This window comes from Eurytemora carolleeae, unplaced genomic scaffold (genome assembly GCF_000591075.1).
Source record: "Eurytemora carolleeae unplaced genomic scaffold, Eaff_2.0 scaffold538, whole genome shotgun sequence".
NCBI lineage: Eukaryota > Metazoa > Arthropoda > Copepoda > Calanoida > Temoridae > Eurytemora > Eurytemora carolleeae.
This window is the reverse complement of record NW_019396474.1, coordinates 133,533-152,253: the sequence shown is the minus strand read 5'-3', so window position 1 is coordinate 152,253 and position 18,721 is coordinate 133,533. Positions and strand designations below refer to the sequence as shown.

General features: G+C 29.9%; 1 protein-coding gene across 1 annotated transcript; it reads right to left on the bottom strand.

Annotated features, from left to right (window-relative positions):
- Positions 1-10,724: 10,724 nt before the first annotated feature.
- On the bottom strand, positions 10,725-13,504 carry LOC111703936 (EF-hand domain-containing family member C2). The gene is made up of 4 exons (XM_023476034.1): positions 13,001-13,504; positions 12,196-12,372; positions 11,501-11,577; positions 10,725-10,881 (listed from the first exon to the last, which is right to left on the bottom strand). The coding sequence occupies exons 1-4, from the start codon at positions 13,246-13,248 to the stop codon at positions 10,799-10,801; spliced, it is 585 nt and encodes a 194-aa protein (XP_023331802.1). The 5' UTR covers positions 13,249-13,504; the 3' UTR covers positions 10,725-10,798.
- Positions 13,505-18,721: the final 5,217 nt, after the last annotated feature.

Below are 18,721 nucleotides of genomic sequence, written 5' to 3'. Positions count from 1 at the left end.
AATGAAATAGCATTGAATCTACGATTTTGACTAAAAAGACATGGGGGGGGGGGCAAGGGATGGGATTATGCGTCCTTTGCACTTATTAATGTAGACAATGTGTTTTTAGTTGACTACATAGTACATAGTACATAGTCCTCATAATAGAAAGAATTTTTGTGTCATGCACCCTATTCTGAGACAAAAGTAGTTTCTCAAAATTTCAGCCTGTTGCCTATCATATTCTACAGGGTTACCCAGAAAAGATGAATTTTTAGAGACGCCTTTACGGAATTTGTAATGTCTGTTTCTTTATATTCATGATTCCCTGTAGCTTCACAAGGCAAAAGAGCAATGCCAATTATTTGGGAATTTTTGTGGGGACTCAGGAATATCTTTGGGCGGTAAGAGTGATTTAGTAGGATTTCTTCTCCCAAAAGTATTCTGATTTAATAATTTGAATTAATAAAGTTTGAAAAAGTGACAGCTTGTGCCCATAAAATGTGGATTAGTAAGTCGACTTTTGAGCAATCTGATGTTTATTTAATGCTGTTTTAAAGCAAATAGTTTTACCAGCTGCTTAAGAAAATCTATGTACTTAGTAGGTGAGACGGATTAATGTACATTGTACAATTGTTGTGTTTTGAACTTTTGGACAATTTAAAATAAAAACTTGAGACTAAAAGTTGTCTTCCTATTTCAGAATTGTTGTTTTATGTTCAACCTGAAGTTTTCCCTTTCCTTCATAGTTTCTGAAGAGTGAAGCTGAACAAACTGTTTAGATTCCTAAAAATAAAAAGTTTATTAAAAGGACTTGCAATGCCCAAATCACAAGGTAGCGTTAAAAGCTTTGTCTCATAGAGTATGCATATATATTAATTTTAATAATTGTGAAAACTAGTTATCTTCAATTGTGATTTATCTGATTAAATGGAATGACCGGCTATGTAAGGTAGTTGAACTGAGTATGCAGTGTTGTGGAAAACTTCTTTCGGATTCATTTGAAACATATTAAACTTTTTAAGATCTGTAAATCTGTTTCTTTGAATTTATTCGCAGATTTCTTCCAATTCTTCCGATGTCGTCTTTTCAAAGATAATTACATAAAATCTGCAGAAATTCTTTGTGAATAATGAGAAACCAGAATAACGAGAAAATAGTAACTAATAATTGAATAAGATTACATATATTCAATGATAAGATTGATTTTTATTTTCTCCACCGGTTCCCTAACACCTAATTAGTTTACTGGAGAGTTTTGTTTACATATTTATTTATTTCACTCTTCCAAAGTTATGGTATTCACTACATTCAGAAATGATATTTGACAAAAGCTTACAAACCTTTAAATTTAAGTTTTGATTTTTTACAAGCTTTTTTCGAATATCAAGCTTTCAAGTAATCAAAGAGAAACCTTTTTTAATTCTCTTTGTTTCAATGTTTATGTGTATCCAATATATTTTCTATTTAAAAGCTTGATATAAATCAAAATAGAATTGTTCTGAATACTGATATATTCGACGACGACTGTACATAAATATAAATAAGGTCAACACCTAAAATAATTATTTAAATACACTTAATTAAAATAAATCTTTTTTAAAAATTGAACCTGTGGAATTGTCATATGAAACCCTGTGAAGAGCCTTGATAGGACTGTCCAAGGGTCGGTTGCTATATCCTCATATCTAAATATTTTTCAACATTTAACATTTTTATAAACAGTGCAGTAAGTAGGGTTGTTTTTGAGGGATTTTCAGCCTTTTTGAACGGCTTCACAAAAATGTAAATAATTAATTTAACATTATTAACATTTGCTGTTCTAACACGCTGCAAATTTTGGCCTAGAAGAAAATGTAGTTAATTAATTTAACATTATTAACATTTGCTGTTCTAACACACTGCAAATATTGGCCTAGAAGAAAATGTAATTAATTAATTTAACATTATTAACATTTGCTGCTCTAACACACTGCAAAATATTGACCTAGAAGGAAATGTAATTAATTAATTTAACATTATCAACATTTGCTGCTCTAACACAGTGCAAAATATTGACCTAGAAGGAAATGTAATTAATAAATTTAACATTATTAACATTTGCTGCTCTAACACAATGCAAAATATTGACCTAGAAGGAAATGTAATTAATTAATTTAACATTATTAACATTTGCTGCTCTAACACACTGCAAATATTGACCTAGAAGAAAATGTATACAAAAAACAAAAATTGTTAAAACGAAGTAAACTTCAACAGAATACAATTTTAATAAGTTGAATTTTTTGTAAAATATTTTTTTTAAATAACAAAACCGATTAAAAACTTTAGAATAATGATTATTAAAGATATCATACCATTCTAATCATTTCTAAATATAAAAAAACATGAGAGCATCAACAACAATTTGCCGGATTATTAAAACGAGGAAAATTTTATTTAACACATAATAAGAATTTTGTTAACTAATAAGCAATTTTTAAATTATCTCAACAAAAGAATTGATTATTTGCCTCAGACTAAAAATGTCTTTGCAGCCTTTATATCTTTGTAGCCTGATCTTAGAAATTTTCAACATTTAATTTAGCTTTATCTAGTAAACATTTTAGTTTCAAATCTAAAATGTTTACACCGTCCCTTAAGGTCTAAAGAAAGTTACGAGTTTGTGGAAAGTGTTCAATTTCTTTATAAATGCCTTTTATTCTCTTTTCTTTGTTAAAAGAGGATAAAGAAAAGAAATGTATTTTGTAAAAAAAAAACATGATTACCTTACAATATGCAGATTTTGAACGAATTTTTTTACTACAGCTGAATCATTGAACATTCTAAATAATCATTTAAATAATTTGAAATTTGGTCGCTCCATCAATTTAGTTTTTTCAATTTTAATATTTTTAATGTTCTTCTTTATTTTAATGCAGAACTCTTTTTATGTTTAAAGATTTTTAATAATAAAGTTTTGAGCAATATAAACCTTTCATTTTTGATCCCATTAATAAAAAATTAGGATCTTTTATACGTACTTTCTATTTAATTCTCTTAATTTGACTAATGATGTACATTTTAATCAGTTAAGCATAAAATATTCGCCGTTCTTCATTTAATCAAAACTCACAGTATATATTCACAACATTTTTACTGTATATACTCTACTGAAAATTTCAAATCAATCTGGTTCTTTTTTTAACAATTTTTATTTATTTATTTTTTTATCTAAATTAACTTATCTAACAAATGGCATGTTAATGAACAACTGTACATTTAACAGCTTAGTTTGATCAAGAATGAATAAGATATCCAGGTTTTAACTTTGAAATTTAATTTCATTCAATTGTGGTTTCCAAATTCAATCATTAACCATAATTTTATAACGTTGATGATCTCAGTTTATTAAAAAACATGTTTTTTATTGCTTTCCAGCTTACCTAGAACAAATGTGATGCGGACTTTTCAATTTGTCCGGCCATTCCTTTCCGAAATCCTAAATTTTGATAATTTCTGACTTCAGATAATAATGGTCTTTAAGTTTTTATTAAAAGAAAACATTTATTTTAATCCAGAAGATTTTTTTTGTCTTCATTGAGTTTATCTATTTAAATAAAGTATTCTAAAAAATGTAAAATGCAAAAAAAATTTAGTAACAAAAGTTTCATTTAAAAAGGATAAAACACTTTTGAAGTAATATAGTTGAAACACTTTATTTAAAGGCTAAAGAATTTCCTTTTTGTTCCAGGAAAAGTAGTCTTTTGAAGTCCAAAACAATGGCCAATGTAGTAATTTTAAGTGAAACTCTACTTTAATTTGACATGTCTGATGTTATCTTGTTTTTCTTTAAGAAATAATTATCACAATAATTGATTTCTTCGAATCAGTGGCGATGGAGGAAAAAACAAAGATATCTTCAACGTTATTGCTCAAAAAAACGCTATTGCTCAAACAAAGGTTTACCTGAATAGAGTTTATGACCCCACGTGGGTCTCGAACCAAGTAAACTATATGAGTATTATTTCTGAAAGAAATAACAATTAATTAAAACCTGATTTTAATGTTTTTTGTGCCAAAGTTAAAAATGTACACTCTTAGAAATATCTAAATTTCAATTAAAAATGTATATAACTTAGTTCATAGTAGGTCGATTTTTAAAATGTTGATGAATGATAAATTGTATGCAACAAAGATAAAGTTAATGCTAAGTTGAATTTGGCTCCAGTGCTCCAACAATTTTTTTAATAAAAGCTTGACATTTCTTAGAGTGTATTGGAGAATTCAAAACAGTTAACAAAGGAATTGAGTCTTTGTCACAAGCTCAAATATTCTAATCCCTATATCTTAACAACTAGATGGAGTAAACCTTTGATATTTAAAACTTTGAGTATTTGATTTACCAGAAATCATAGTTTGAAATATCTAAGGTCTACAACATTGGGCTACAAAGATATGGGGATTAGAAAATCTGATTTTGGGCCTGAGACTCAATTCCTTTATTTACTTTAAAATGTTATATGTTGTTGGGTTGATTTTTGGAGAACATATTATTAGATTGTAAAATGTAAATGGGAATTTGTTTCATGATAATTTTTCCGTCCAGTATTTAAAGAGACATAAGACATAATATTAAGAGACCCTTCATTAAAAGAGAGGCGTGTCCTATTCAAACCATTATCTGATAAATATTTTCTACAAAACTTTTTTATGTTACTCAGAAAGGTGTAAAGTATTTAAGGGTACCATTTTGAATAGAACAGATCACACAATAATTGCAGGATTACATTAAATTACGTCTAAAGACACGAACACTTATTGCAATTTGAAATAATCAAATCAAAAAAGATTAAGGGGCCTGCTGACATGATTTCAAATTACCGTCCATTTCTAGATGGGCTTGTTCAATTGACAACAATATGCTTTAATTAAACCTTTACTTGGTTAATAATTGGGAGGACATATTTATTTTTTTAGCATAGAAAGTGCTTATTTCAAGTCAAGAATCCACAATTAAAATAATCATCTAATTAAAGAGAAATCATAATATTAATTTTTGATGCAACAAAGCTTTACAGGGTATGCCACTCAATAGGACAAGATATCACTAGATCATATTATGCCCTCTACTAATGAAAGGTAACTTAAAATTTGGTTACATTTCCTGAAATGTTAGAAAAGTACCTGTTTAATGCGCCTCTGTCAGGAAGCGATTCAACAAGATTTAAAACTTCTTCAAGATTCATTCGTATTGTTTTTATTACCCTAAATACATATAAACAAATACAAGAGGGTTTAAATATCTAAACATAAGATATTTAACCACTTCTCTATGATTTTAGAAAGGGGTCTAAAACATTTTTTAAGGCTAGATTTTCCCCCAATTTTTTGGCTAAAGAAAATCTAAAAGTAAGAACTTGGAAAACTTTTCACAGTAGTCACAATTACCCATTTATGTTTTATTTCTATAGATCTTGTTTTATGAACCAAGCACTGATTACCTCTTACATACACAACAATAAATCATTTGACAATTCGGTTAAAAGCGAGCGATGCTTAATTGCTTTTGATGTAATCATTCAGTGAACAACAGAAAAGCTGAATACAATGATTTTCAAATAAAAACTTTTTCACACAAAACTATTAACTTTCTATGATTAGCAATCATTCTTTAGGAAAGTTGAAATCAGTAAAAATTACTGATTGCAGAACAAAGGGATTTTTAAATCACTAAAAAATTTTATAATATTAATTACTAAAACAAGAAATAAAACTACAACACATTTATTCATTCTAACAACAGATGTAGACCAATAATAATTAATTATTAATTTTGTCTGCAAGCTCGTCCATAAATCCTCTGTAAAACACCAGTTCATATCCAGTTTTATGCTTGGAGGTTGGAGTCCAAGCATTAACTTTTACAGGGACTAATTCAGGAATCATTGGTCTCTTTGTATTCCTAATCCAATCCAGCTCTGAGATCAAAGATTCATATTGAATATCACTCTGAAACAAAAACAATGAAAAAACTTATAAAATAAGTAAATTAAAGCAGTTACCTCTTTCTTATCCAAGTACAAATCTAAAAGATGACGGAAAGAATTAATCATTGTCTTTGAACGTGTGAGTCCCAATGAAGACAAAAGAATTCTTCGTGCATCTGCTTTATTGATTAAACAACTTCCCTCTTGGTCAAATTCCCGAAATGCCATTTTCAATTTGTCAAAATCCATAAAGTTGTTCTTTCTTAATTCTTCTTGCATTAAGCAGATCAAATGATTTTGGCTAGTTTCATTGTGGTCATGTTGCTGCTGTTTTCTATATCTTCGCACTAATAAATAATTATTATAAACTTTTAAAAAATGACTATTGGCAAAAATTTCTTAAAAAGATCATTTATGGTTATTCTTTAACAGGCATTACACATTTTAGAAGCATTTTATAATAACATTATATACCTAGAGTGGTAATTTCATGGGCTGATAAGTTAAAGCCCAAAAATTCATCCAAAACTTGCATAAAAACAGATTCTGTGACAGCTCCTTGGTCTTGTGGGTCATCTCTTAAAAACCTGAAATTCATTAAATTGTCATTATTTTCTTATTCTCAACATTTCTAATTTGGTTCTGATTTGTTTATTTTGTACCTTGCCATTATTTGTTTAAACAAATGTCCAACCAATGAAACTATTTTCGCTAAAATGACTCTAATATTAGAATGTTTGAACTGTTCAACCATTTCAGGACGCTCCATGAAATCAAACACATATTGGTCCGCTGCTGTTAGAAGAAATGTGTAATAGTTGATTTCCAGCATTGCTCCAACAAAAAAATCCTACAATATTATTAATTTAATGTTACTTAAAATCTAGCAAATTTATATTTTACCTGTGGACTAAAATATTCAAATGTACTGTTTAGGTCAGAGCTTTTTTTAGGATTCAAGACTTTTCCACGTTCTAAAAACTTTATATTTCTTCCACCAGCCTAAAGATTTATCTAGATAATATGTTGTAATTTAAAATTTTAAACATTGTCATCTAGTTTAATACATTGAAATTTACCTTCCTATCATACTTGAGTAGATAATTACAGAGCCAAGATATAAAATTAAATAAAAGTATTTAAGATAAAGTAGATATAAAAGATAAAATTGTGCTTAAGAGAGTTGCAGTCCTGTGTAATACCAAGGAGAAACAAAAGCATTGGGCCAGAGAAAAAAAATCACTGCTTCATTTTAAAACTTTGTTAGAATTAGAATTTAAAATTAAATGGATAAAATAAAAGATTAAAGGTCAAAGTTCTTCACTTTACCTCTTCAGAAATAACTGTGATCATTATTGAGTCATCAGCCAAGAAATAAGAAATTAAAAACCGTCTTTTATCTTCTAAATTTCCATCTTTCACAAGTCTGGCATTAAATCTAAAAACAAAGTTAATATGTTTAAAGTCAAATCTTGGTATTTCAATACAAGTATTTCTTAACATTGCTAGATTAAGATACATTTTTAAGATGAAAATATAAATTCCCCAACATAATATACCTTAAAACGTGACCATCAAATCCATTTCTGTCCAAACTCATAAATTTTTTAAAATCTCGTCTAGTTTCAAACATCATTATTTTAACCTATAAAACTATACAGTTTATCCCAGAAATTTTAAGATATTCAAAGAATAAATAAAATATTGCTTTCTTATTCTACTGATAATGGAATGCTGCAGTGCTTAGTTTTAGATTGAAAATTGTGAAGAAGCTTTAAAACTATTCCTGCATATTTCATTATCCCATTAAAAAATTGTCAAGACAACATTATATAGATTCTTTAGATATTTCCAAAGTTCTGGTTGAAACTGTATTAATCTTTTGATCTAAAAAAAATGCCCTAATATGTGTGTTCTTAAAAAGGTACCAAAAATTTTTTTTAATACACTAAAAAGCTTTGTTGTTAATAAAAAAATCAACAATTTGTACTATAACAAAGATAAAATAGATTTAGCTCTGATTGAAAAAAATTAAAGATTTAGACTTGAAAGTCGAAGAATTTATTAATTTCTAGTTTTTATCTGAATAATAATATTTCCTTGGTGGTTTGTGTTGGGTAGTATTCCCGGCCAACCAGCTATCATCAGTTGTTATTGGCACATTATTTCTTTTCTTTTTCACCGTAGTACTTTCCACTTCAATTGGCTTCCTCATTTCTTCAGAGTAAGTGGATCTAAAATGAAACAAATCATATCAGAATTGGCACCATTTAACAAAAGTTTAATGAAGATGACTATTACAATAATTGCAACCTGTAATATTCTCTTGTGAACTCATCACAATTGTAAAGAAGTACAGAGTGTCCACATATATTAAGAGTTGCTCCTATTTTCAAATCCTTTGCACAATAATACTCAATTTCTCTTGGATTTTGATCCAAATTGTCCCTAAATATTTACATCAAAGTATGGTGGTAGGTCAACATATATATCAATACAAAATTGTTTACTAAAATTGTAATGTAATATGGAGGTTGTCATATATTTCTATGCCATGTCCAGTACTGAAATGCTACATAATAAAGAGTGGTCATTGTATAAACCACTGAATTATCATGTTCTAAATTACATAATATCACTATTTAAGTTACGCAACACTGTATAGATATTCATGCTGACCACTGTATGATTTGAAACCTGATGTTAAATGCTTAATTAATAATGTAGACACATTTCTTTTTATATTTTAAGACATGTGATAAAAGAATTGACTGTTTGACCCAAACTGGGACTTTTTAAATCAATTTATCTATGCAACCCAATGGTGAAGACTTTATATGTATCATAAAGACTTAATTTCTTTGTAGATTTTGTTAAACATCATAGAATGTCACCTTAACATGTAACTCTTTTTTCTTAATCCTAATCCTGGAGTTGTAATCACATTGAGAACAGTCTCTTCGACATTAGTTCCAGGTAAACTAACTAATTAATTACAAAATGATTAAATATTCATGAGAATGTTAGATTTAAAAGAAATGTAAATATATATATATATATTTAAGTAAAGGTATATAGATAGTGACAGACATTTTCATACATTTATAATTTATCTTTTAACATTAAGACGCAGGGAGGACAGGACATTTGGCACCCCTCTCTAGCTTGTCTTGATGTAAGTTCTATAGGTCTTTGGAATCATTTTCGAATATGCTTCTTTACAACTTTATGGGCTTTTAGAAAAGTTAATGTTTGCCCACTTTTTGCAATTCACATTGTGCATGTTGTTAGCCCAATTTTAGGTCAAGATTATTAGCATTATTGTAGACGCAGGGAGGACAGGACATTTGGCGCCCCTCTCTAGCTTGTCTTGATGTAAGTTCTATAGGTCTTTGGAATCATTTTCGAATATGCTTCTTTACAACTTTAAAATCAATATCAGTAACAAGTAAGTTGAATGAAAAATATTCTGTTACCTAGTTTAGAAAGGTCTTTGGGAATTTTAGACCTTTTTAGGAATATTGGAGCCTTATATCTTCCACCCCCAGGGTTGTGCACTTCATTAATTTGTATTGTATCATCAGCAAGATAATACAAAATAATCAACTTTCTCTTATCTGTAAAATTTTGTTTTAGTTTGATAGATATAATAAATTACATAAAAAATATTTTAGATTTTATTAGCTACTAATTAACTGGCCCAGCATTACCTTGGAAAATTTTTTTTTCAAAAGTCGCTACCCCCCCCCCCCGACTGTTAGTGACATATAAACAAATGTCATTTATATAGATGTTTTATTATATAGATAATACATGCCTTGGCCATCATGGAATGTTCCATCAAATCGTAGTTTTTTAGCTTCATCCACCATTAAGTTGCCAGACTTGAGAATTTTCTTTAATGGTTTTCGTGGATTCACAGTTTCTTATCAAATATTTTCCTGTTGATTAAAAAAGTATCTGTCAAGCAAAAATCATCTTACTAATTTTGCTGGATTGTTTAGAACTTTTAAACTGGGAAGAGCAGGGGAGTGGAGTCAAATTGCCTGAATCTTTTTGTATGGGAAAGAGTTCAAATTTGAGACTTATCATCTTTCCATTTATAATAAATTAAATGGAAAACTATTTCCACAAGTCATTGTGGCCTGGTAAACTTTTCTAGCAATTCTTGAAAATATCATTTGCCTAGAATGTCTCTTCTTGAGCTGTACTGATCCAATGGCACAGCTTCCTTGAAATTGTATCATTTAAATTAATCAGAAATTCAAAGTTTTTTTAAGGATAACAAAAATGTGTGTATTTAAATGCAAATTATTAAGAAAAATAAATTTTTATTATTCTGTTTTGCTTTGTGTGAAACTAGCTGAAGTGCCTGGAATTACCCCTGGAATAAAAAATCCAATTTTGAAAAAAGATATTTTTTAGCCTTTATACCTGTGGGTTCTCTAAAACAAATTTCAGCCAATTTGGTTCAGCCTCTTCCTTATAAATAAATGTATGAATATTAGCAAAGCTTTATTACCTGCTGTCCAACAGCTATTCCTTGGCATACAAGAAAATGTCTTGTGAAAGCATCACAATCATAGATTTTATACATATTTCCATAGATGTTTATGTCAACACCAATATTTAGGTCCCACAAAGTGATGTTGGCAGAATTTCTGATAACAATTTTTAAATTCCAAAATTTTCAAAATAATATTAAATTATCTAAAAATAATTGATTATTGAAATGAGTGTTTACAATTGATATTTTTTTTATGTGAAAGTAAACAATTTTGTATTATTCACTTAAAAATTTGCAATTTGAACATTCGATAGTTAATCTTAAAACCAAACTTGAAAAAAGATCAAAATTTCCTTGGTCTGTTTGTTTTGTTGAACTGAGTGTAGGGAACTCTATGCCTTCTCACAACCCGTCCTTGTTGTAATCCTAAACATTTTTTAAAGGGACTGTAAAGGAAAAATGATGGGATGAAACCTGAGAATCTCAGGCGTTGAACGATTTATATAAGATATCTATCTGAACAGTATATATATAGTATATATATATATACAGACCAAAATCATGTGACCAGTATATTGAAATGCCATTGGCCATTGGGTGATGTTCTAGTGACGTAATACAGACTATACAGACTATATTTAATAATATTATCAATAATATCTATTAAAAATGCAAAATAAAAATTAAAAAATTATAATAGGAGCAAACCTGAGATTCTCAGGCTCCTGTGGGATATAATCATTTTCAGATTGGTTGCATATTTGCTGAATATGAACCTACTACTTTTTTACAAAATTGTATATACAATGAATTTTCATATAATTTTGACACAGTTTTATATCAATTTCTTGAGACAGGAACATCAGATGTCTTATATGTATCTTTCAATTCCTGATATTCTCAGGTTTCATCCTTAACCCTCTTTCATTTTTCATTTACAGTCCCTTTAAGAAACACTGTAACTTTCAATGAATTCTGGATGCATATATCTTATTTTTGAAAAGATTCATTAAGCTTAACTTATGATACATGAACAGTATTTTACCTGAATTTTTTCTTTTTTCCTCTGAAATTGAGAGTGTATCATCCTCCAGGTAAAAGTACAATTTAAACTTTCGATGTCTTAAAACAATAAAAATATTCAAATAACAAAATTTTAAATTTTATTTCATGGTTTTGTAAACAGGTCTCCACCAAAAGCTAATTTGTATTAAGTTTGAGCAGACTTTGTGTGGAATGGTGAAAAAATACATTTGGCTCAAACCAATTCAAATGGTGCATTCAAATAATCTTTTACTGCTAGTTTTTTTTTTATAACACGCTGAATATCTATTATAGTGCATTTATTTAGATTTGATAAAGCAAAAATATTGATAAAAAGGGCTTTTAGAAAAGTTAATGTTTGCCCACTTTTTGCAATTCACATTGTGCATGTTGTTAGCCCAATTTTAGGTCAAGATTATTAGCATTATTGTTTGCGCAACATATTTTCCACAAACAAATGCCAAAAATGTGCAAACTATAGCAAAAGAATTGAGTTTTGCCACAAACTCAAATTAATCCCTATATATTTGCAAGCTAATGGGTTGAACCTTTTCTATTTCAAACTTACTATATTTGATCCAACAGAAATTATAGTTTGAAATATATAAGGTCTGCTACATCAGGTTGCAAAGATAAAGACTCAATTGGGGCAGTGATGTTTTAAAAATTTTCAAATGGTACTTAGCATGTTCTTACCTATCTTGTTCTTCTTGGCTGCTGTACACTTGTTCTATTGTGTAACAGAAAAATGTTAGTATCTGTCTATCTCTCTCTATCCAGGGGGGTCTTGACCTTGTTGGTGCACTTCCTGGTCTAGTTGACCAGCCTAACCTTTCATCCCCTGACTTGGAGCTTTCCCATGGATCTTCAGGTCTTGGAAAAAAATGTTTGAAAATAAAATCAACACAGTTTTTATTCGGTAACCTTCCTCCCAGGGTCAAAACAAGGTGAAAATAGGGTGTTAGGTTCTTTCCCAAAGGCATTTTCCCAAGGGCGACTTCTCAAGTGACAATTTCCCAAGTGGCAACATTCCAAATGTTCAATTTACCAAGCGGCAACTTCCCATAGGTTAGGTAAGGCCCTATAAGGCGCCGCAGGCTGCAATGGGCCGAACGCTGTGGCTAAGACAGACTTGGAAAAATTGCCACTTGGGAAATTGCACATTTGGGAAGTTATCACTTGGGAAAATACACTTGGGAAAAATCCTTTGGGAAAGTACCTAACATCGAAAATAGGACAATTCAACTTTTGGAAAAAAATGAATACTTAGATTAAATTACTTAACAAAACAAAACAGGTATTTATTAGTTAAAAAAGAAAAAAAAATATCTGTCAATTACACTAATTTAAGTCTCAGTAATCAAAGAGACATTGGCCCCACATGCAAACATAAAATGACTAAGATTAAGTCAGACATGTTGGTAATAATTAAGATCAATAATAGACCATTTAAGAAAAACATATTTAAATCAAATATATTGATAAGTAAAATGATAATCACCTGTAGTTTAACTTTGTTCCACCAATTCCACACTTTGCAGGTTCAACATGTGCTGTATCATTCACATAAACACAGTGCTGGGACTTGTAGTGTTTTTGTGTCCGACTTGACGCGTAGGGGTTCACTGATTCTTCTCGAAACAGATTTTGATTCACCCCGAAAGGTCCATGACCTGAGCCTCTACTGTTTGTTTCACTATAATACGGTTCACGGATACAATGTGCTGATTTTGGACGGTCGTCCCGCATTTTCGCTTTAGTTTATTCCCAAGTAGCTAACATGGTTTACTGTGATCTCATGTGTTGCATAAAACGTGCTGGGTCGACTTTACACTGGATGATACTGTACGACTGAGTGTATATACAGTACACGTTGTACTGGCTCGGATCTTGCAACTTTTAGAGTGGGGTGCTAGTTTAGTACATGTCAACTAAAGTATCCAAAACTGACTAACGTGGTTAATTTGAAATTCAATATGATTACTCCGTAATTCTATTGTTTTATCAATAAAAAATATCCCTGTAATACAATATATAAGCTTTCCCTATACTTCCCTTGTCTTTTTTCCAATAAATAGATAATATTGATCATATAAATATTTAATATTATTTACTTTAGAAATCTAGATAAATGTTAAATATTTCTAAAAATAAAATATGACAAAGAATGTGCACACAATTTCATAAAATTGTTTATATTTTCATTTTTAAATGTACAATGTACTTACACCTTATTCTATTTTATGATGATAATCCTGATTTTAGTTCTAGGGCTTTTAAAGAAACACTAAAATTAAAATTTTTCTTGTCATGTGAAATGTCGCATAGCATAGTGCAACACAATGAGGTTTATGGTTCATAAAACAAGATATTTTTAAAATTCATTTTAATTCAAATATAAATATATTGCACAATTAAAACATCGATATCTAATAAAAACTGATTATACGTACAGTCCCTTTGAAAAGGAAAAATAAAAAAAATAAATATCTTTGTAACCAAATGCCGTAGAAACCGAATTCATATTTGTTGTTTTTAATGTCATGATTCCTTTGAATTCCATAGATAAGGACTGAAATATCATAGGTGTATATCATCAGGTTACAAAGATATAGAAATTGGAAAATTATATTTCCTTTGTTTTTTTTCCCAAAAATTGTTGTTCAACCCAATAACTCATCAATAGGAGGAGTTCTAATTGAAAGCATGTAAGATTTTAGTTTTCAACGTGAATAAAGAGTTGTTTACATGAAGATTTATTACCTAATTTTAGATTTCTTACATCTTGATTCCATGTTGTTGATCAAACTTTGTTTTAGACCAAACCTGAAATAAACTAATTTTTTTTCACTGTTAATTTAAAATTCATTTAAAATTACACTTATCATATATGTACAGTGAAACAGTTGTCTATATTTCTCCTTTTAAACTTTGAAAAAAAGTTATACAAGATGCATGAAAATTATACAATACTAGGCTTTTAGGGCGCTTCATGCCCGTACTAGTTTTAGATTTTAACTGTCACGCACCCCTGACCCTTTAGTAGTAAAAGTAAATTCAACCAAAAGTCTAGTCCTATTGAGTGTCTGCTTTTTTTACCAAATGTCTGGGCGATACAGTACAAACAAACAGGGACTGGAAACTACTACGGCTGTCCTTGATTGATTGATTGAAAATATTTTTGTTCTTCTCAATAGCTCTCCAATTAGAGGTATTATGACTGAAACCATATACGTGAATTGTTTAATGTGACAAATAACGGAATCTTCAAACAAAAAAATTAAATAAAAAAGAATTCTACTGTTTTTTGGTTCTTACCGTCGGTTAAACAGTTTTTTTGTAATATCCCATAAATCCCATTATTTTTCTGATTTAGTCTTGAAAAAAAGTAGTTTTTTTTTTTACATCGAATTCAGTGTTCTAGAAACTTCTTCTCTTACTTATTTAAAAAAAAACCCACCAACCTGGAATGCAGAAAGTCAAACTTCAAAGAGGCCATGGCGGGCTAAAAATATTCAGATTTTACGTTTCATTCAAGCAATTTTCAACAAAGAAATGGAGTTTTTGCCACATACTAAAATGTTTCAATTCCTATATCTCTGTAACCTGACGTTGTAAACCATTGATATTACAACATGTATAATAATATCTTACAGAATTCATAGTTTGAAAAGGTCTACGACATTGGAATGCTATAAGCTATATAAGGCTTAGAAAATCAGAGTTTGTGGCAAAGACTCAATTCCTCAATGCATGTTCACAAACCTTTTCCCTTCATTTACATAGCTTTATTCATTACTTTTAGGCAATTTTTGAATGCAAATATATATATACAGTGATACCTTACATAAATGTATCTTACAACTTATGTTTTTTTTTATTGAAAGTTTTACAGTCGTCTTCCTAATCGACAGAGACCTATGTTTATCTGTATTTCTTCTTACTTTACAGATACACTGTCTCGTTTTATTCTCTACACTAATATATCTTACAGAGTTAACAAGACCAAAACTCTTTAAATATAAGAAAATAATAATTTTATTTGAGCAGCTTTATTCGATTAATTCATTTAACGTCATCATATATTAATCACTAAAGATAGAAACATTTATATAACTTCAAGGATCGAATCATGACATAACATATGAATAACATCTGTCAAGTCGTCTCATTCTTTTTGGTCAACCCTGAATATTTCAGAAACCCTATTGACATATTATACAAAACTTATTTACCTTTCTAAATATAAAACTGGATTGTTTATTTGAGGTTAGAATATTCTTTATTGAATTTTCTTGAAAGTTGCAGCGGAGTAGATTCTTAAACAATTTCAGCTTTTCCTAAAAAGCAATAAAAAATACTGACATACAGACTGTCAAGACCATAGATTAATAACAATACAAATAGAACATTAGATGTCGTCTTTTCAAGATTGAGGGGTTTTTCGTTCACAATAACCCTGAGGCAAAAGCCCAAAGGACTTGCGCGCAGGCAGCGTTGAATTACAAGACAGAGAGAGAGAGAGAGAGCGTATGCGCTGAACTCGTTTGGGCTCTGCCATAGGGTTATTATACACGAAAACCACTAAACCTTGAAAACACGGCATCTAGTGTTCTATCTGTATTGTTATTAATCTATGGCCAAGACATCTGCAATTTGAAGTGTTTTTATGTCCAATTCACAACAGGACTATTTCAGCCTTTTATTTTGGTTTAACTACAGTGATAACCAGAAACTCTGAAAAAGGAAGACAATCTTTAGATTCAAGTTATGACTTTGAATAGTCCAATGAGTGTAAACAGACCCATTTTACTTAGTTTGTGATTTAATAAGTATATAGTAAAACTATTTGCCTTGTAACAACATCAAATACAATTAAGTATTGATGTAAAGTCGTCTTCCTATTTTCATGTTTTCTGGTTATCACTGTATAAGAAAGATATCGCCGCTTCCTGTCTGAAAAGAAACGGCTTCGTTCTTTCATTTTGATATTTCTTTAAATCCGCACATCCCTTACTTTTTTCCTAAGCCAAAGGTTTAAAGGGAACCGTTGTGAATTAGGCAATCTATATATAAATTTGGCTTGTCTGTCTGTCTGTCTGTCTGTCTGTTTGTATCCAATAAACGTCAAAACGGCTAAACCGATCGGGCCCAAATTTATGAAAAATCAAAATTTCAAATATTTGTCTCCATCAAAATTCGATCGTCATTAAATTTTTAAAAATTTTGAAAATCCGCGAAATTTTTATGAAAATCCGCGAATTATTTTTGTTTTGTTTTACGATGTACACAAAGAGAACATGTTCACAACTAATTTAGAAGATGGGCGCGAAGCGCCCTCTAAGGCTAGAAAGAAGGGCGCGAAGCGCCTTGAATTTCTAGTTCTTCTATATATAAATTTGGCTTGTCTGTTTGTTTGTCTGTTTGTTTGTTTGTATCCAATAAACGTCAAAACGGCTGAACCGATCGGGCCCAAATTTTTTGTGGGACATCTAGGGACCCCGGGAAGGTTTATAAATGATTAAAATTTTAAATATTTGTCTCCATCAAAATTCGATCGTCATTAAATTTTTTAAAATTTTGAAAATCCGCGAAATTTTTTGTGAAAATCCGCAAATTATTTTTGTTTTGTTTTACGATGTACACAAAGAGAACATGTTCACAATTAATTTAGAAGATGGGCGCGAAGCGCCCTTTAAGGCTAGTAAGATGAAAAAAAGATATGTCAAAAGTTCACATAAAAAAGATTACTGACAGTGGTAATTAATAAGTTTACCAATGAGCGTCCTTGATTTCCATTCATCTTTGCAACATGATGTTAATATGTCAAATCTGTCAGATTAAAAAGTGTAAGTTCAAAAACCACTTATAGATTAGACTACACCGTCAGGATGCAAAAGAAATTTTTGAACATTTTTTGTTTCTTGGTTAATGTTTGAATAATATTTTTAGAAATGTTCGGGCTATGCTGAAAAAATAAAAAAAAAACCTGAAAATTTCAGAATCAAAAGAAACAAGATTATGATTTTATACATGAAACAGGGATTTAAAAACATTTAGAGGGGGAGTGGGCAAACCCCCTCCGTCCTAATTTAAATTTTTTTGTACTGTTTTAAGAATTGCAAGTTTTCCCCTTTAACTATTTAGAATTGCTACCTCTGTGGATGGAAGCTCTCTGAGAATATCAATAAAGTACCAGAGGGGCTCGAAAAAATAGGAAGCCAGTCGAGAAGCTGAAACATAAAAAATAGGAAGCTATAGTCTAAAAGCTGAAACATAAAAAATAGGAACAGGTCGAGAAGCTGAAACAAAAAATAAAAAACCAGTCGAAAAGCTGAAAAATAAAAAATAGGTAAAAAGCTCAAACATCAAAAAAGGGAAACCGGTCGAGAAGCTGAAACATTAAAAATAGGAAGCCAGCTAAGAAGCTGAAATATTAAAAATAAGAAGCCATCTGAGAAGCTAAAACATAAAAAAATAGGAAGCAAGTCGAGAAGCTAAAACATGAAAAATAGGAACCCGGTTGAGAAGCTGAAACATCAAAAATAGGAAGCCAGCTGGGAAGCTGAAATATTAAAAATAGAAAGCCAGCTGTGAAGCTGAAGAATAAAAATAGGAAGCTAGTCGAGAAGTGGAAACATAAAAATAGGAAGCTAGTCGAGAACTTGAAACATAAACAATACTCTCAGTGGGCTGAGAGACTGAAACTTAAAAAAATAGGCATGCAGCCGAGAGACTTAAACATTGCAAATATAAAGCCAGTCGAACATTTTAAAGGCTCATGGCCTCTATAATTTTTTTTTCTTCAGAATTTTTGAAATTTCATCCTTTGTAAAAGGAACATTTCACTAAAAATAAAGCTATTATTGTAACATAAAGAGGGATGTTAAATACAAATCTGAATATTTCATAAAAGTAAATTTGTAAAGAACTGAACCTGAGATTAATTCTCCTGTGTAGGATGAACCAGAGCGGGGGGTTGAGGTTATTATTATCACATTTATATTCTAAACCATGCAGAAATAAGAATATTTTTTAGCAAATAAACAATTGTGTATTATTGTTTATCAAATCAAAGATCAGTGGAAAGAGTGAAACCAGTTTGGTTTGAAATATTAACCGGAACATTTTTAAATTACCAACATTTTGATCCAAGTTGTCACCAGAAGGACAGGGATATATCCCATATATCTCTTTATCATTCAGTTAGTACAGGGCGAAA